Genomic DNA, 15,073 nt, shown 5'->3' on the forward strand with positions numbered 1-15,073 from the left:
CCTGTGCCACCTCCCATACCATGCATTTATTACTTTGGGCTTACAGATGACGCAAGAGATCCGCCCTGGCAACTGTACCCACAACTCACAGCCAGGTGCGTTCGTTATCACCCATTGTTTACTGGTAGTTACTGTAAATATTTTCAACCTAATCAAAACTATTACTCAGATAGAGAGGTTTAATTTCAACTTTTTGCCCGTGTAAATTTGTCTTAAGAACTCGGGTATATATACACGGTATATATTTGCATATATATATATATATATATATATATATATATATATATATATATATATATATATATATATATATATATATATATATATATATATACATATATATATATATATATATATATATATATATATATATATATATATATATATATATATATATATATTGTTACATAAGTAAAATTTAACTTAACGGGTCAATTGAACTCCAGAGGGTCCCGATGTTATGAATCACAAGTATGAACAAATAGAACATATATGGGATTAATCTAATAGAACTCAGCCGACTTAAACTCCATTTTTGACTACAAATAACTATGTTGTAGTAAAAATTCTATCTTAACCTTTATGGTGGTATGAAAACAAGAATATAGAAGAGGTTGTTAGAAAGATAAAGGTTAATATAGGAAAATGTTACTGAAAAACCAGAAAATTTTGAGGCAGAACACTACCACGTAGTAGAAGAGAATGGACCGTACACGGATGGAGGTTGGTTCCGAGGCAGGACGATTATCCCTGCAGATCAATGTCATCAACATTTATTACGTGAATCACCTTTCACTAGGTGAATCATAATACTGTCACTATAGTTGTTGGCTTCCTGACAAACCCTCAAAATCAACTCACTATCACTATCATCACTGGCTTGGGCTGGCTGTGTGGGTTGCGGCCAAGAACTCAAGATATTTTGCTGACGGCTGGTTTTGATGATGTCATGATACACCTCGATATATATGCAACCCCCAAGCCTGCACCAGTCGGAGGAAGATGCCATGTCTACCACATCGTCGCGAAACGATGATGACTCAATTTTTCTGTTAACTCTACGACAACACTTAATATCACTATGACTTAAACAAGTTCTTCGGAGAATGACGCACCTTTTCTCCTCTTCACTGATGGTTTCCAACATCCTCGCCGAGTCACTTCAGGATCTTTGATCACCTATGATGCCATCACAGGTCTCGAGAACTTCAGCAGCTGTATTACTGAGGCTTTCAAGAGCGTCCACTCCTGCCACTCTGCATCTCTAGAACCTGACTCAAAGTAGTCCACTCTCCTCTCACCTGGTATGCATGCAACACACTGTCTCCATGCATAATCGTGAGAATAGACAGCAGATTCCATGCCTCCACCAAGAAGTCTACAGCTTGTTTGACGTTAAACTTCTTCCAAAATTGTTTGACGAGAAGTTCTTAAGTCACCGCCTTTGTTCCTGTCCTCGCAGCTTATTTCCTGCTCGTTTCCAGTCACCCAGCCACACCGCGAATCCTCATCTTGGTAAAGTCGTTCAGAGCTTGAATTTTGTTTAGTATGCTTAACATTGCATTCAACCCTGGTCCATGGGCTGATTAATGACGTAGTGTTAGAGAGAAGGAAGACCAATTTTTTACGCTAAGACATCCAAGGGAGCCAGTGTCCGTATGCATGTCAAGAGCAACAAAATATTGAAAGGAACATTCTGTTGTCGCAGAATTTCTTACCAGGAACAAACAGTTGTCAAACCAGAGGAGCAGAGAGAGACATCCACGCCATTCACGCGTAAGCGGTTAGCCAGTGGACAAATTGTTCATGTCCATATTCTTGTAGAAGCATAATGCAGGGCTTTGGGAATCACTCGATAATTTTGGTTTACAGGCACCGGAGGCATGGAAACAGGACGGTGAGATGCGCCTCTGCATCTCCTGCCCCACCGCTTTCGCGAGACTGGACAACGAAGGCTGAAAGTAACTTTTTCCAGAAAACAGATTTCAACCTATATAAACACCTCAACTGCCACTGTACCGTCCTTCCATAATCCAATCGCAAAACGGAGGAAAATCAGCCGCACGGTCAGCACCGCCTCACCAACAATGTATGATAGAGACCAGTAATCTTCAAAACCTATGCAGCCAACCGGAAGCATTAGAGGTTTAGTTTGCACCCAGTTTACGTGTCACTGCTGCCAGCAGCTCACGCAAAGCATTTCCACTGAGCGTGTCCACCGCCATATAGCGTCGCGCCTGACGCACAAATAACCTACCAGTAAAGTCACCTTTGCCAGCACCTGTTCTGGTAGCTCATCTGATAGATGAAGCACCTGCAGAACTTTGCAATTTATGTGCCTTTATCTTACAGACCCTTTCTTTATTGCACGAATCGATATGCGGACGCGCGGCGCTGAAGATCAACTTATGCCTTCCTTTCTCCAAATCTTGAACAATGGTACTTCCAGCCTGAGCTTAATGAACGCCGTGTCTCTTTTTGGTTAGTGCCGCCGGGTCCAGGTAAGGAAAGTTATTCTCGGGTGTGGATCCGCGAAAGCATTTAAGATCACCGGACTCGCGCACCCAGTAATGTGCCTTGAGAATGAAACGACTCGGCCAAGCCGTCTCCACTTCCCTTCCTCCTCCGGCAGCCAAACCCGCCATAATACTATTCACCACAACCAGCAACAGAGGGGAATGCAGCCAATCACAATCCAGACGCTCAAGCTAGTGATAACCATAACAACAGCACACACACACCAAACCACCACCGCCGCCACCCCAAGGAGGATGAGAGGCGTCGCAATGGCGGTAAAATCAGCATCCAGCCGACACCCACAGCGAAGCTATACGACAAATTATATACATATATATACACATATATATAAACATAAATATATATATATAAACATATATATATATATATATAAACATAACAACATAACATATATATATATATATATATATATATATATATATATATATATATATATATATATATATATACATACATACATAAAACAACCCCACACCACACCCCCACACAAACCCAACACACACAAAAACAACACAAAAAAAACACAAAAAAAACCATAATATAATTTACATACAATTTATAATTTGATAATCATTTTGAATATATATATTTTGCATTAGACATACAAATTTAAGATATAATGTCTACTTGAAAATATGCTATCTTTGCAAAATATATGATATTTATATCAAAATATTCAGTCTTACATGAATCCACAATGTCAATTATATTCATCCTAACTTAGTCCTGATTTATATTTATTACACAAAGCAGTAAACAATCTGGTATCCATTTACCATCATAGTGATCACAGTGGGTGGGGTGGGAGGAGGGAGGGAGAATGACCCCACCATCTATACCGTGTGGTGTGAAAATATTTTTTTATTAATTGAAGATTTTTATTTAGCTCATAAAATTCATACAAAAATTCACCAGAATATAATTATATATTGAATTTTACAATTTGATGATCATTTTGAATATAAACATCATAGATTTTGTACTAGACACAAATTTTAGATGTAATGTTTAATCTGAGTAAATATGTTATCTTTAGAAAAATAAAGACATTTATATTCAAAATATTCCTGGTCTACAGAATCCAGCAATATCAATTATATTATCCTAATAACTTAGTTTGAGGTATTATTTATTACTATATGGATTTCCCAAAATTTCTGAGAGGAAGATGCCAGTGAAGTGTGAGAAGAGGAGAAAAGTCATTTTGAATGGACATTAACTTATGCACTGTATTTCTCTATTTCTAAAGTATTACATTGTGCATGTACCATCATAAAATAGATGTTATTTTACTACAACATTATGTTATGTATCAAGTCAAAAGGAGTGAGAGACTGCCCTGGACTCCATTTCAATTAATCCCATATGTTATATTATCTACTTTACGGCTCTGCTTCCGTACCTCCCAAATATCACATTAACGTGAAAGGAGGTTAATAATATATATATATATATATATATATATATATATATATATATATATATATATATATATATATATATATATATATATATATATATATATATATATATATATATATATATATATATATATATGCAAGTAAATCACTGTAGTTGCGCGTGATCTAGGTATATGCTGATAACCACAAGGAAAGAAGAAAACACGAAGTTCCCAAGCGCTTTCGTGTAATTCACATCTTCAGGGGTGAGTACAGACTAAAGAGAAGTACAAAACAAGGTGTACTGTATTTATACAGAGGAGGGTGAGACCAGGTCCATAATGGTCAGGAATTGGGTAATTTAAAGATTAGTAGGGTCATTACCCAATACCTGACCATTCTTTCGTTGTTCAAAAGATTTTACCGTGATCGCTTTTCGAATGGTTTTCAGTTAAAAAACTGTTGAATTACAATAATATTCTATCCTAATTCACTTGAATAAATACTACGATACCATATTTCTGAATATTTTCAGGAAAATCCTTCAAAATAATTTTCCTTGTCATCGTCTTCAGCACACAGTTGCCAGTTTCAAGATTTTCCGTTTAAAATTTTAAGTTACCGAGTATTTTTTTCCCAAATCGTTTTACAATACTGTAGGTAAAACAGTTTACTATTGTGCAAACCCACAAAAAAAAATTAACAAATGGAGACACCAAAAATGTAAAAAAAATAAAAATAATGTGTCTGACTTGCAACACTGTTGGTAGGGTCAGGTGGTTCTAACGGCATCCTGCCAGTACCCGGTAATCGAATTTATAAGTGTCTAACCTCAATTACTGTAGTTTATCTGATGTAGGCAATATGAAGTAAAAAATACTAGTTTAAGTGAGAAATTGGAAGAGAATAAACAAGAAAGATGTCATTGGGCTATTTTTGGTAGGGCCGAGGGAGAGAGCACCAGCTGTTTGGACTTTTTTGGCGGGAGAGTCACGCAAATATTCGTACTGGTATTTGTTTGGTGTCTTCTGTATTTTCATAAATGAATACTTGTAAATTAAAAGTACCGTAACATTGCATTATATACAAACTTGTCATATTTCTGGAAAATAAGAAACAAGAAAATAAGAATATACCGGTAAACATAATTTCAACGTACGCTAAAATTAAAGGCTGCTTAAGAAGGGCCAATGCAAAAACAAAGCCTCCGCGACGAGGGCTCTGCCGTATCAGCTAGATGGTACACGTGTTTTTCGAATCGTTTTCAGTTAAAAAACTGTTGCATCACAAGTGAATTAGGATAGAATATTATTGTAATACAACAGTTTTTAACTGAAAACCATTCAAAAAGCGATTACGGTAATATCTTTTGAACGAAAGAAAGTGAAATTCATTGCTTTCATCACGATTTTATCCCACTTTCCACTGTATAGACGTCATTTCAGCAAAATATTACATCATATTCAGAAATAAATAGTAGTTTGCGAAACGTAATGTATTTATATAAATACAAACTACATGAAACAAAAGACTTTCACCTAACCTCCTGATGTTCAGATATGTTAATGTTTTTTAATTGTTTTAGTTAAATATTGTTATTAGGTATTCTATATATATATATATATATATATATATATATATATATATATATATATATATATATATATATATATATATATATATATATATATATATATATATATATATATATATATATATATATATATATATATATATATATATATATATATATATATATATATTTATAAATTTACTCTAGTTCAATTAACCCAGAGGTCCCCTAACTGAACTGCTATGAACAAACAGAAATATAGGGATTAATCAATAGAACCCAAAGCCGACCCCAAACTCCAATTTTTGACGACATAAATATGTTGTAGTAAAATTTATCTAACCTTATGATGAATGAAAAACAAGTAATATAGAAGAGGTTAGGTTAGAAGATAAAGTTAACATAGGAAAATGAAGGTTACCTAAGAGAAACTAAAAGTTGGGTGAAACACCTACGGTAGTAGAAGAGATATCGCGGAATCGGGAGGAGGCTCGGGTAAGCAGAGGCAGATTACTGGCCATCAGGTGAATCAACCCATTTAGGATCAACATCACTGTTTACAGTTGTCAGGCTTCCTGACAACCTCAAAGTCAACTTCACTTTCACTATCACTGGCTGGGCTGGCTGTTGTAGGTTGCGGCGGCGAACCTGTCAGTACTTTACGACGGCTGGTGTTGATGTTGTCGATACACCTTGATGCACTCTGCGGCTCAAATCCAGCTCGGAGGGAAGACTTCTAGCGCTGCTCAATCGCCATTATCGCGAAAGGACGACTTAATTTTTCTTAAACCCTATGACACACTAATATCACCAGACTTAAACTAGGTTCTTCGGAGAATGACGACTTTCTTCACTGGCGTGTTCTTCTTCCAACATCCTCAGCAGTCACTTCAGGATCTTGATCACCTCCAGGATGTTCTCGTGAAGTGGTCTCGGAGAAGCCTTCAGCTGAATGTGAGTGCAGCTTCTGGAAGGTCACTGCTACTGCAACAGTCAACCTGACTCAGTCACAGGTTCACTACCTTCCACCTGGATGTGCTGCAACATATGTTCCATGCGTGACTAATCGTGAGCAATAGTCAGCAGATCCCATGCCTCCACCAAGAAGTTCAGATTGTTTAACGTTAAATCCTCCCAAAATTGTTTGAAGGTGTTCTGAGTCACGCCTCTTGTTCCTTGTCCTCGCCTCCTGCCACCTGGGCACCATTACGAACTCATCTCAGGTAGAGTCGTTCAGGCTGTCTTTGAGCACGAGCTTTACTGTAGATCAACCCTGGTCCATGGGCTGGATTAATGACAGTAGGTTGGGAGGAAGGAAGACCACTTTTACGCTAGTAGACACCTAAGTAAGGGCGCAGTGTCCAGGTGTTGCTCATGAGCAACAAAAATATTGAATGGAACATTTGCTACCGTAGAATTTCTGCACGCCAGGAACAAAACAGTTGTCAAACCAGAAGAGGGACAGAGAAGAGGACATCCACGCCTTAATGGGTAACAGCCAGTGGACATTAAGCTTGTTCATGTCCATATTCTGTAGGCGCACGGCGGGCCTTTGTGAATCAACGATAACTTTGATTCACCGGAGCATTGGGTAAACAGGACGGATGATATTCTTCTGAAACTCTCCGACCCCCACCTTGCTGGCAGACGGACAATGGAAGGTCTTGAAAGATAACTTTTTCCAGAAAGACCAGATATCGTCCATGTTAAACACCGGTCGTCACTTACTGTCCTTCCTCCATAATCTCACGAAAACGGAGAAAATTCTAGCCGCCACACGGTCACACCGCTTCCTCACCACCAATGTTGATGTTGGTGATCTTGTTCTCTTCTTAAACCCATGCAGCCAACCAGAAGCATTGAAGGGCTTAGGCTCTGCAATTCCCAGTTTACGTGTCACTGCCGCGATAGCTCACGCGGCGCATCCTGCACTGAGCGGTCCACCGCCATGTGCCGCGCCTGACGCACCAAATAACTCCACTGCAATTTCCACTTTTGCAAGATCTGTTCTTCAATACCTGATAGAGGTAAACTGCAGACTTTATGATTTCATGCCCTTTGATCTTGGCTGCATCCTTCTGATCGATCATGAACGTAGATTCGTGACGCCATGCCGGTTACAGATCAACGCATCGCCTCCTTCTCCAAATCTTGAACAATTTGTAATTTCCATCCGTAGCCTAATGAACGTCGGTCTTCTTTTACGAATGGCTCCAGGTGAAAGGCCCTCTGGGGCATCCAAGGCCATTTTACGGAACAATGGATGCGTTATAACCGGGGTGCCTTTGAGGGCGAAACTGCCGCTGCAAGCCGAGTTGCCTCCTCCTCCTCCCTCCTCCTCCTGCGTCACACATTTCTCTACCCATAGCCAGGCAGCAGAGGTAGGGATGCAATCCAGTCCACATCGTATATGACGCAGTGATAACATAACAAAGACACACACGCACACATCACTACGCCGCGGCCCAAGCGGAGGGAGGAGAGGAAGAGGCGGGCGGCGGCGGCGGAAGCAAAATCTAAAAATAGCCCAGGCCGGACACTCACGAGGCAATGATGAAAATCTCTATATATATATATATATATATATATATATATATATATATATATATATTGTGTTGTTATGTTAAATTTGGTTTGTTTAGGTTTAAAACTTTGTTTGGGTAGATTAGACTAGGTTAGGTTAGGTTGGTTCATTTCATATAATGCCTCCTGGAGCCTGGACAGCAATATTAAGGGGAGGGAAGGCACCTGAGCCTGGGAGAGCCACATTATGAGGGGAGGCACCTGGAGCCTGGGAGAACCACATTGAAGGAGGGAGGCACCTGGAGCCTGAGACAGCAATATTAAGGGGGAGGGAAGGCACCCGGAGCCTGGGAGAGCCACATTAAGGAGGGGAGGCACCTGGAGCCTGGGAGAGCCACATTAAGGAGGGGAGGCACCTGGAGCCTGGGAGAGCCACATTAAGGAGGGGAGGCACCTGGAGCCTGGGAGAGCCACACACAGGGAGGCCTGGAGCCTGGGGAGAGCCAAGCATTAAGGAGGGGAGGCACCTGGAGCCTGGGAGAGCTTGCCATTAAGAGGGGAGGAGACACCTGAGCTCCGGGAGAGCCATAACATTAAGAGGGGAGGGAGTGCACCTGGACCTCGGGAGAGCTACATTAAGAGGGAGGGGAGGCACCTGGACCCTGGGAGAGCCACATTAAGAGGGAGGGGAGGCACATGGAGCCTGGGAGAGCCACATTAAGAGGGAGGGGAGGCACCTGGAGCCTGGGAGAGCCACATTAAGAGGGATGGGAGGCACCTGGAGCCTGGGAGAGCCAAATTGAGGAGGGAAGGCACCTGGAACCTGAAGGAGCCACGGTAAGAAGGAAGGGAAGCACATGGAGCCTGGGTGGGGAGGTATCTGGAACCTGGGAGAGTTACAGTAAGAGGGGGAGGAGATACCTGGACTTTGCCGCTGATGCCACGTCGTCGTCCAAGGCGCCACACCAGAAGCAGGACATCGAGAAGTGCGACGGCATGCCCAGCCAGAGTCTCAAGTCTTCCCTCATTCACCACCTACAACACATAAGAGGATAAACTCATTTCATTCATCTGATTTGTAATGAAACCTTTGGTAACACTACAGGAATGTGCTTATCTATACAATTTCACATACAGGTACCTGTTCCACTCCATTATTTGTGAATGTGTGATGGAAATCAGAAACTTAATGCTTTTTAACTTTTATGTCACTCCATCTTCATTAACTCTCTCGCACACCATGACACGGATCAAGTCATATTATTGTGTAGCACTAATTGCATCGGTGACAAGGTGGTAGGTTATGTCTTTGTCTCTTTAACTCCTCTCAAACCCTCCCTGTTACACTTGCTGTACACGTTTGGAATACAGTGATGTTTAATAGTGAAATATTTTTCAAGTAATTTCAATTGTCTGTAATGTGTTTTATGTTATGCAGTAATATCTCCGTTAGCCGGAATCCCTCAAGCCACGAACTCTTCAATACAGTTCCCAGAATTGAAATTTGCTCAGAATTTTTCTGGAAAATTCCCTAAATTTCGGGTTGGGAACAAATTCCGAGATTGAAATCGGAAGCATTTTCTGGAAAAAAACAAAATCTGTCCAAATTTCTATTTATGGGTTGGGGAGCAAGTGTCAATTATGAAATAAAAGGCAAAACCCTGAAAATCGGAGAAAATGGCGAGAAAAATACTCCAAACCTTTCTGCTCAGGGCCTGGGGAGAAGGGTTACTGGCATTTTGAATGAATGCATCATGTTTAGCCGCATCCTCACAAGGTTGGTGCGTGGGTGGGAAGACCAACTGCTGGGGAAAAGCTGGATTTTTCAGCTCTGGGTCTATTTATAATTACTGTGCAAATATACATATTTCTTTAAATGTACATAATACTATAAGAGCAAAATACAATAATAAATCACTGTAATTCCGAGCTGAGCTGACGAGGTGAAGGGATAGGTGACGAGTTAGTTGGTGAGGAGACGCGGCAGTTGGTGAGGTTACAGGCGAAGAGACTTCCACAACACACACATTAACAGCACTCCTAAACCATTGTCTTATAACATTTTACTTTATAATTTATATTTTAATATTAATTGATACATGATGGCTCGATTTGGCTGCTTTTGCATTTAGACAACTGATCAGTGAATAAACCAGGGCAAATGGAAACACATTACAGGTTGAGAATCCCTAATCCAAAATCATTTGGCACGAATTTTTTTTCGTATTTGGGGATACCTGTACACTGTATACCTGTATAATGGGGTACAGGTACCTCACCCAGAGGAAACTGTGCCCAAGTCTAAGCATGAAATTCATGTAGATCTCATTTACTGAATATGGATACATCTAGTCTGCAAGTAGTTTACTGCAACATTTTTAATAATTTTGTGCATGAAACAATAAGATTTAAGTAATTATTAGATGTTTTAATTGCCTGTATGTTGGCCTGGCGAGTTGATGCTAGCCATTTACATAGTGAGTTCTGCTATAACGCGTGTTTTGACAACGCGAGTTGGCTCTAACGCGATTTATGAATAGAAGAACGATATTTGTATAACGCGAACGCTTGTTTGCTGTAACGCGATTTTTGCTCACTATTTCTCCAATTTTGTGGTATTAACTGTGAATATGGTAAAGAAGAATATCTCCAAGAAGCGTTCTGGTGATCGCATTCCCGGTGATGATCGTAAATGAAAGGCTATAACCCTTGAAGAGAAGCTCGGTCTTATCAACCTCAAAATCACCCTTCTCCCCTATCAAGTTATATTCATGTTTTTTCAAGGTAAAGTGTTACATTTACTGCATGATTTCATTATTAGATATGAATTTAACATTTATTTAGACTGTGCTATCCTTTGTGTTAGGCTACTAAATTTTTTTTTTCGATTTCGAGTAGTAATCTGCACCAAACCCTATTTTCTCCATAAGCCCTGTTATTTCTATTACGCGAATTTCTATAACACGATGTTTTACAAGAACACAACTATCGCGCTTATAGCAGAACTGACTGTACCTAGGTATAAAGCTAGACGTCGCATTCTGGATTGACCAAAAAGATGCAAATTGAACAGGTAGTAGGCAGCTACCACACAGGGAGGTACTACCGCCTGTGAAGATATTGGAAACATAATGTGTTGTCCATTGGTAGATTGGTAGACCCTGCTGCCATATGGCATCACAAAAATTGAAACCAAGTCCTAGTTGCTCATTTGACTTTTTGCCTCATTTACACACAATTGCAGGGTCTCAATTGTTTCCCTTACTATTGACAACACAACATACATATGTTGTTTCTCACTTTTGATCTTGTTTTTTTTTTTCATTTTTGTATGTCTTTATTATTATCATTGTTGTTATCAATTTTATTAATTTGAATAATTATTACATTTTCGCCCCCTAGGACCCGATGTGGGTCAGTGACCTGTGCCCGGGTGGGTTAATCCCAGTAAAAAACAAAAACAAAAAATCAGATAGGCAAGCAACCACTACCATAGGCCTACCTGTTACTGCCCCTGAAATTTGCCATAGCACAATCTGTCTCTTACCTTCATTCATTAATGCTCTAGGGATGAGGATGCACTCTGAAGGATGACTTTCTTAAATGTTTCTTCTAGTAACATCTGTCTCATTAACAATGATTTTTGTCATAGTAATCACTCTTTGATCTTATAAACTGACATGATTCTTGTTCAGTTATGAATGCACGTTGCTCTAGTCCATCAATAACTCCATCACACATTTTCACCATGTCGTCTATGGGCACTTTTACTGTTAGCATCACTATCACCTTGATTCAGAACCATCTCAGCTATTTCACTATCAGTCAATGAATTAACAACTGGAAGATCATTATCAATGATGAGAACTTCTTCTATGTCAGCTTCCTCCAGCTTCTTAACAGCATCCGAGGGTATACCTTTTGCGCATGTAAGGAGGTTTGTTATCATTTGTTTCTCACTTGTCACACGGAATCCTTGAAAGTCATCATTTATGTTCATCGTCATTGAACATAGTCGACGGCCAGAGGTTGTGCCAAGCATTCGCTAGGGTGTCCTTACCTACAGCATTCCAAGTACTAGTAGTGGTGCAGATGGCATCCTTCACTGTAAACTGCTTTTGGAAACCCTCCACACCCACTCCTCTGTTCACTGCTGCCAACATGCTGTTCAGTGCTCTAAGGATCCCTCGGTCACATGGCCGAATTAATGAAGTAACATTTGGGGGAAGTAAATGCCATAAACAATATTCTTGACAAGAAGTTCAGCTGGGGGATGTGCAGAACAATTGCCAAGGAATAACAAAATCTTGCAGTCATCTTCCAGTCTAGCTTCCTGGTATTGCTTGTGAGCAGCTGGTACAAAATGTTTATCAAACCAGTCAGAAAAGAGGTCCCTGGTGATCCACACTTTCTTGTTGGTGTAATGATGGACTGGTAAAAAGTCACGCCTTTAAAACAGCCTATCACAGCAAGTTTACACTTGTGTGTGCCTGCTGCGTTAGCACTTCCCAGCAGAGTCAGTCTGTCCTTGACATCCTTAACTCCTGTAGGATGCTTCTCATCAGCTGTAGTTAGTGTCTTCCTGGGACAATAACGCCAGAACAATGCTGTCCCGTCAGCATTGTAGATTTTTTCTGGTTTTAGATATCCATTAGTGATAATCTTGGCAAACTCGTTGATATCGTTCTCTGCTGCCTCATGATTAGCAAAAGCTTTATCACCACAAACCTATAAATATTTATTGCCTCTTCTTAAATTTCTGCAGCCAGCCTGCTGAATATTATCAATTAGCTTCAATTTTAAGTTCATCATGATAAATCTTTGCCCGTTTCATGGTCAGCATGCCATAAAGCGGCGCATGCTCGCTCCAATGGTGACTAATCCACTCTTTCAAAACACAATCAAGCTCTTAATTTTTTGCCTTATGAAATGTTTTTCTATTTTTCATAAGCTTTTGCTCATCACTTTCAGTGTACTGTAGAACTTTAATAACTTGTCTTTTTGTTTCCTCAGGTCATAAATGGTGGTCGTTCCAACTCCAAACTCCTCTGTGAGTCGCCTCGCACTTACACCATGATCAAGTTTTTGCAATAACTCAATAATTTGTGCTATGAATAAGCATAATTCCTTCCTTTTTTTCTTTTCACTGTTACCCATAGGGATTCCTGCAGGTCTTTCTGACATTTTCAACTGTATTTTCTTGCAACAAACCACAGAAAAAGCACAAAAATCACTGAGTAATGCGCAGATGTCTAACTGTGATAAGTGCAGAACAACTGACGCCAACAGCCACCACCCTGACCCAGTTAAGCTAGATTGGGTCACACTTGTAACCCTCTGTGGCAAATCAGGACCCACACATCGCACGGGAACTTTAAAAAAGCCTTGTGAAATTAATTTAATTTTCCACGACAAGTGCTCAAAAAAAAGTACGGATTTCGGAGGTTTTCAGCTTATAGGATTTCAGTTAAGGGATTCTCAACCTGTACCCAAATGTACAGAGTTAATTTCTAAAACTTTGATGTCTAGTGCAAACAATGGGGTGTTTATACTCAAATTATTTGTCATTGTGCAAAAATTCCAACAATGCAAGTTATATTCTGCTAAGTTAAGACAGTGTAATTTGATAAGCAATTTTATAAGCAAAAAAAACTCCCTGTCTTTTATAATCCTGAGACCCTGACTCCTCCCCCTCCCCCCATAACTATGCACCCAGTTATCTCCTGAGCCTCCTGGCTGTCAACACCCCACTCCTCCCAGCCAGCATGGGATGCGAGATGGCGGTGGGTGATAAAGGAAGGTGTTTTTACGGTTAAATTTTTTCTCTTATAAAATGTCAGACTCTGCGTAGCAGAATACAGGTATAACTTGCATTGCTGAAATCCTCGCAAGATAAAGATTAATTTGAGTACTGTATAAACATGTCATAGTTTACATAAGAAATAAAAAGTTTATTCCTTTAACTTAGTACATCTGAGTACAAAGTGAGTACAGTAATATACTATTGCTCAAAATTATGGCTTTTTCTAAGGAAAAAGTCTGTATAACTAGCTCCAATGGTCAGGATATTATGGAATAATGTTAGAGTATTTCAAATAATTTCGCTGTTTAATTCTGTACATAGAGACCGGTGGCGGAGGAGAAACGGCCTTAGCGGGAGAAACTGACCGCTCACCCCCCACCCCTGCCTCTGTCATTCTTATTGTAACTTGACAAAATATTGTTTATTTGTTCCTAATTAATTGGTAAAGATATGTTACTGTAATAATATGAGCTTATTAATTCCAGTACCCTTCATATACAGTAACATACTTATTTTTACTGTGAAACCTTGTGCTTTACACAAAAGGCTTCTACTTTGTTTATCAAATCTGTTACTTTTGTTCCAGGTAAACTGAATGACCGCTGATTTGTATCCCAATGGAGGCCTAACCAATCCAACTTTTGATATGGTATTAAGTTTGATTTTACCTGGTTTATCTTTAAACCAAGGTTTTGAAATAGTACTAGTGTACGTTGGGTCGCTCTTTGACAATCTTCGAAAGAGTTTCCCATTATCAGCCAATCGTTTAGATAAGCAAAGGTTCTTATGCCCTCCTTTGCAAGGATCTTTCTGGGAATGCTCACAAGTTTTGCAAAGACTTTTGGTGCAATTGTCAGGCCAAATGGCATCACTGTGAATTGATAACTTACATCCCCCACTAGAAACTTTCTGTACCTGGGAGTAACAGAAACGTGATAATAGGCATCTTTGAGATCCAAACATGGGGCGGAAGTAGATGCCTCAGATGATCGTAACTGAGCATCTTGAAACTTTTTCTGGTAATAAACTTGTTCAGGACTGAAAGATCTAAAATCCATCTCAATTTGTCGCTTCCTTTCTTGGGAACTGAGAATAGGCGAGACATGAAACATTTCCCTGACTTTAACAGTTCTATTACACCTCTGTTTAACAGTTGAAATACAAATTCTGTGAGAAAGGGGGTTGGTTTTTTACCCCTTTTTGGTAATGCTCAACCAAGTCCATGTGAGGCCCCCT

At 39.7% G+C, this 15,073-nt stretch overlaps 1 protein-coding gene across 1 annotated transcript in view; it reads right to left on the reverse strand.

The window, feature by feature from the left end:
* The window catches only part of LOC121870553 (dynein axonemal heavy chain 10-like), a 129,588-nt gene that overhangs the window by 31,276 nt on the left and 83,239 nt on the right, over positions 1-15,073 (reverse strand). The window contains exon 9 of the mRNA XM_042372384.1: positions 8,956-9,069. Within this exon, the coding sequence (XP_042228318.1) occupies positions 8,956-9,069 (114 nt within the window). The remainder of the gene's footprint in view (positions 1-8,955; positions 9,070-15,073) is intronic.

The sequence above is a fragment of the Homarus americanus genome, unplaced genomic scaffold (genome assembly GCF_018991925.1).
Source record: "Homarus americanus isolate GMGI-L3 unplaced genomic scaffold, GMGI_Hamer_2.0 scaffold32583, whole genome shotgun sequence".
In the NCBI taxonomy this organism is placed as follows: domain Eukaryota; kingdom Metazoa; phylum Arthropoda; class Malacostraca; order Decapoda; family Nephropidae; genus Homarus; species Homarus americanus.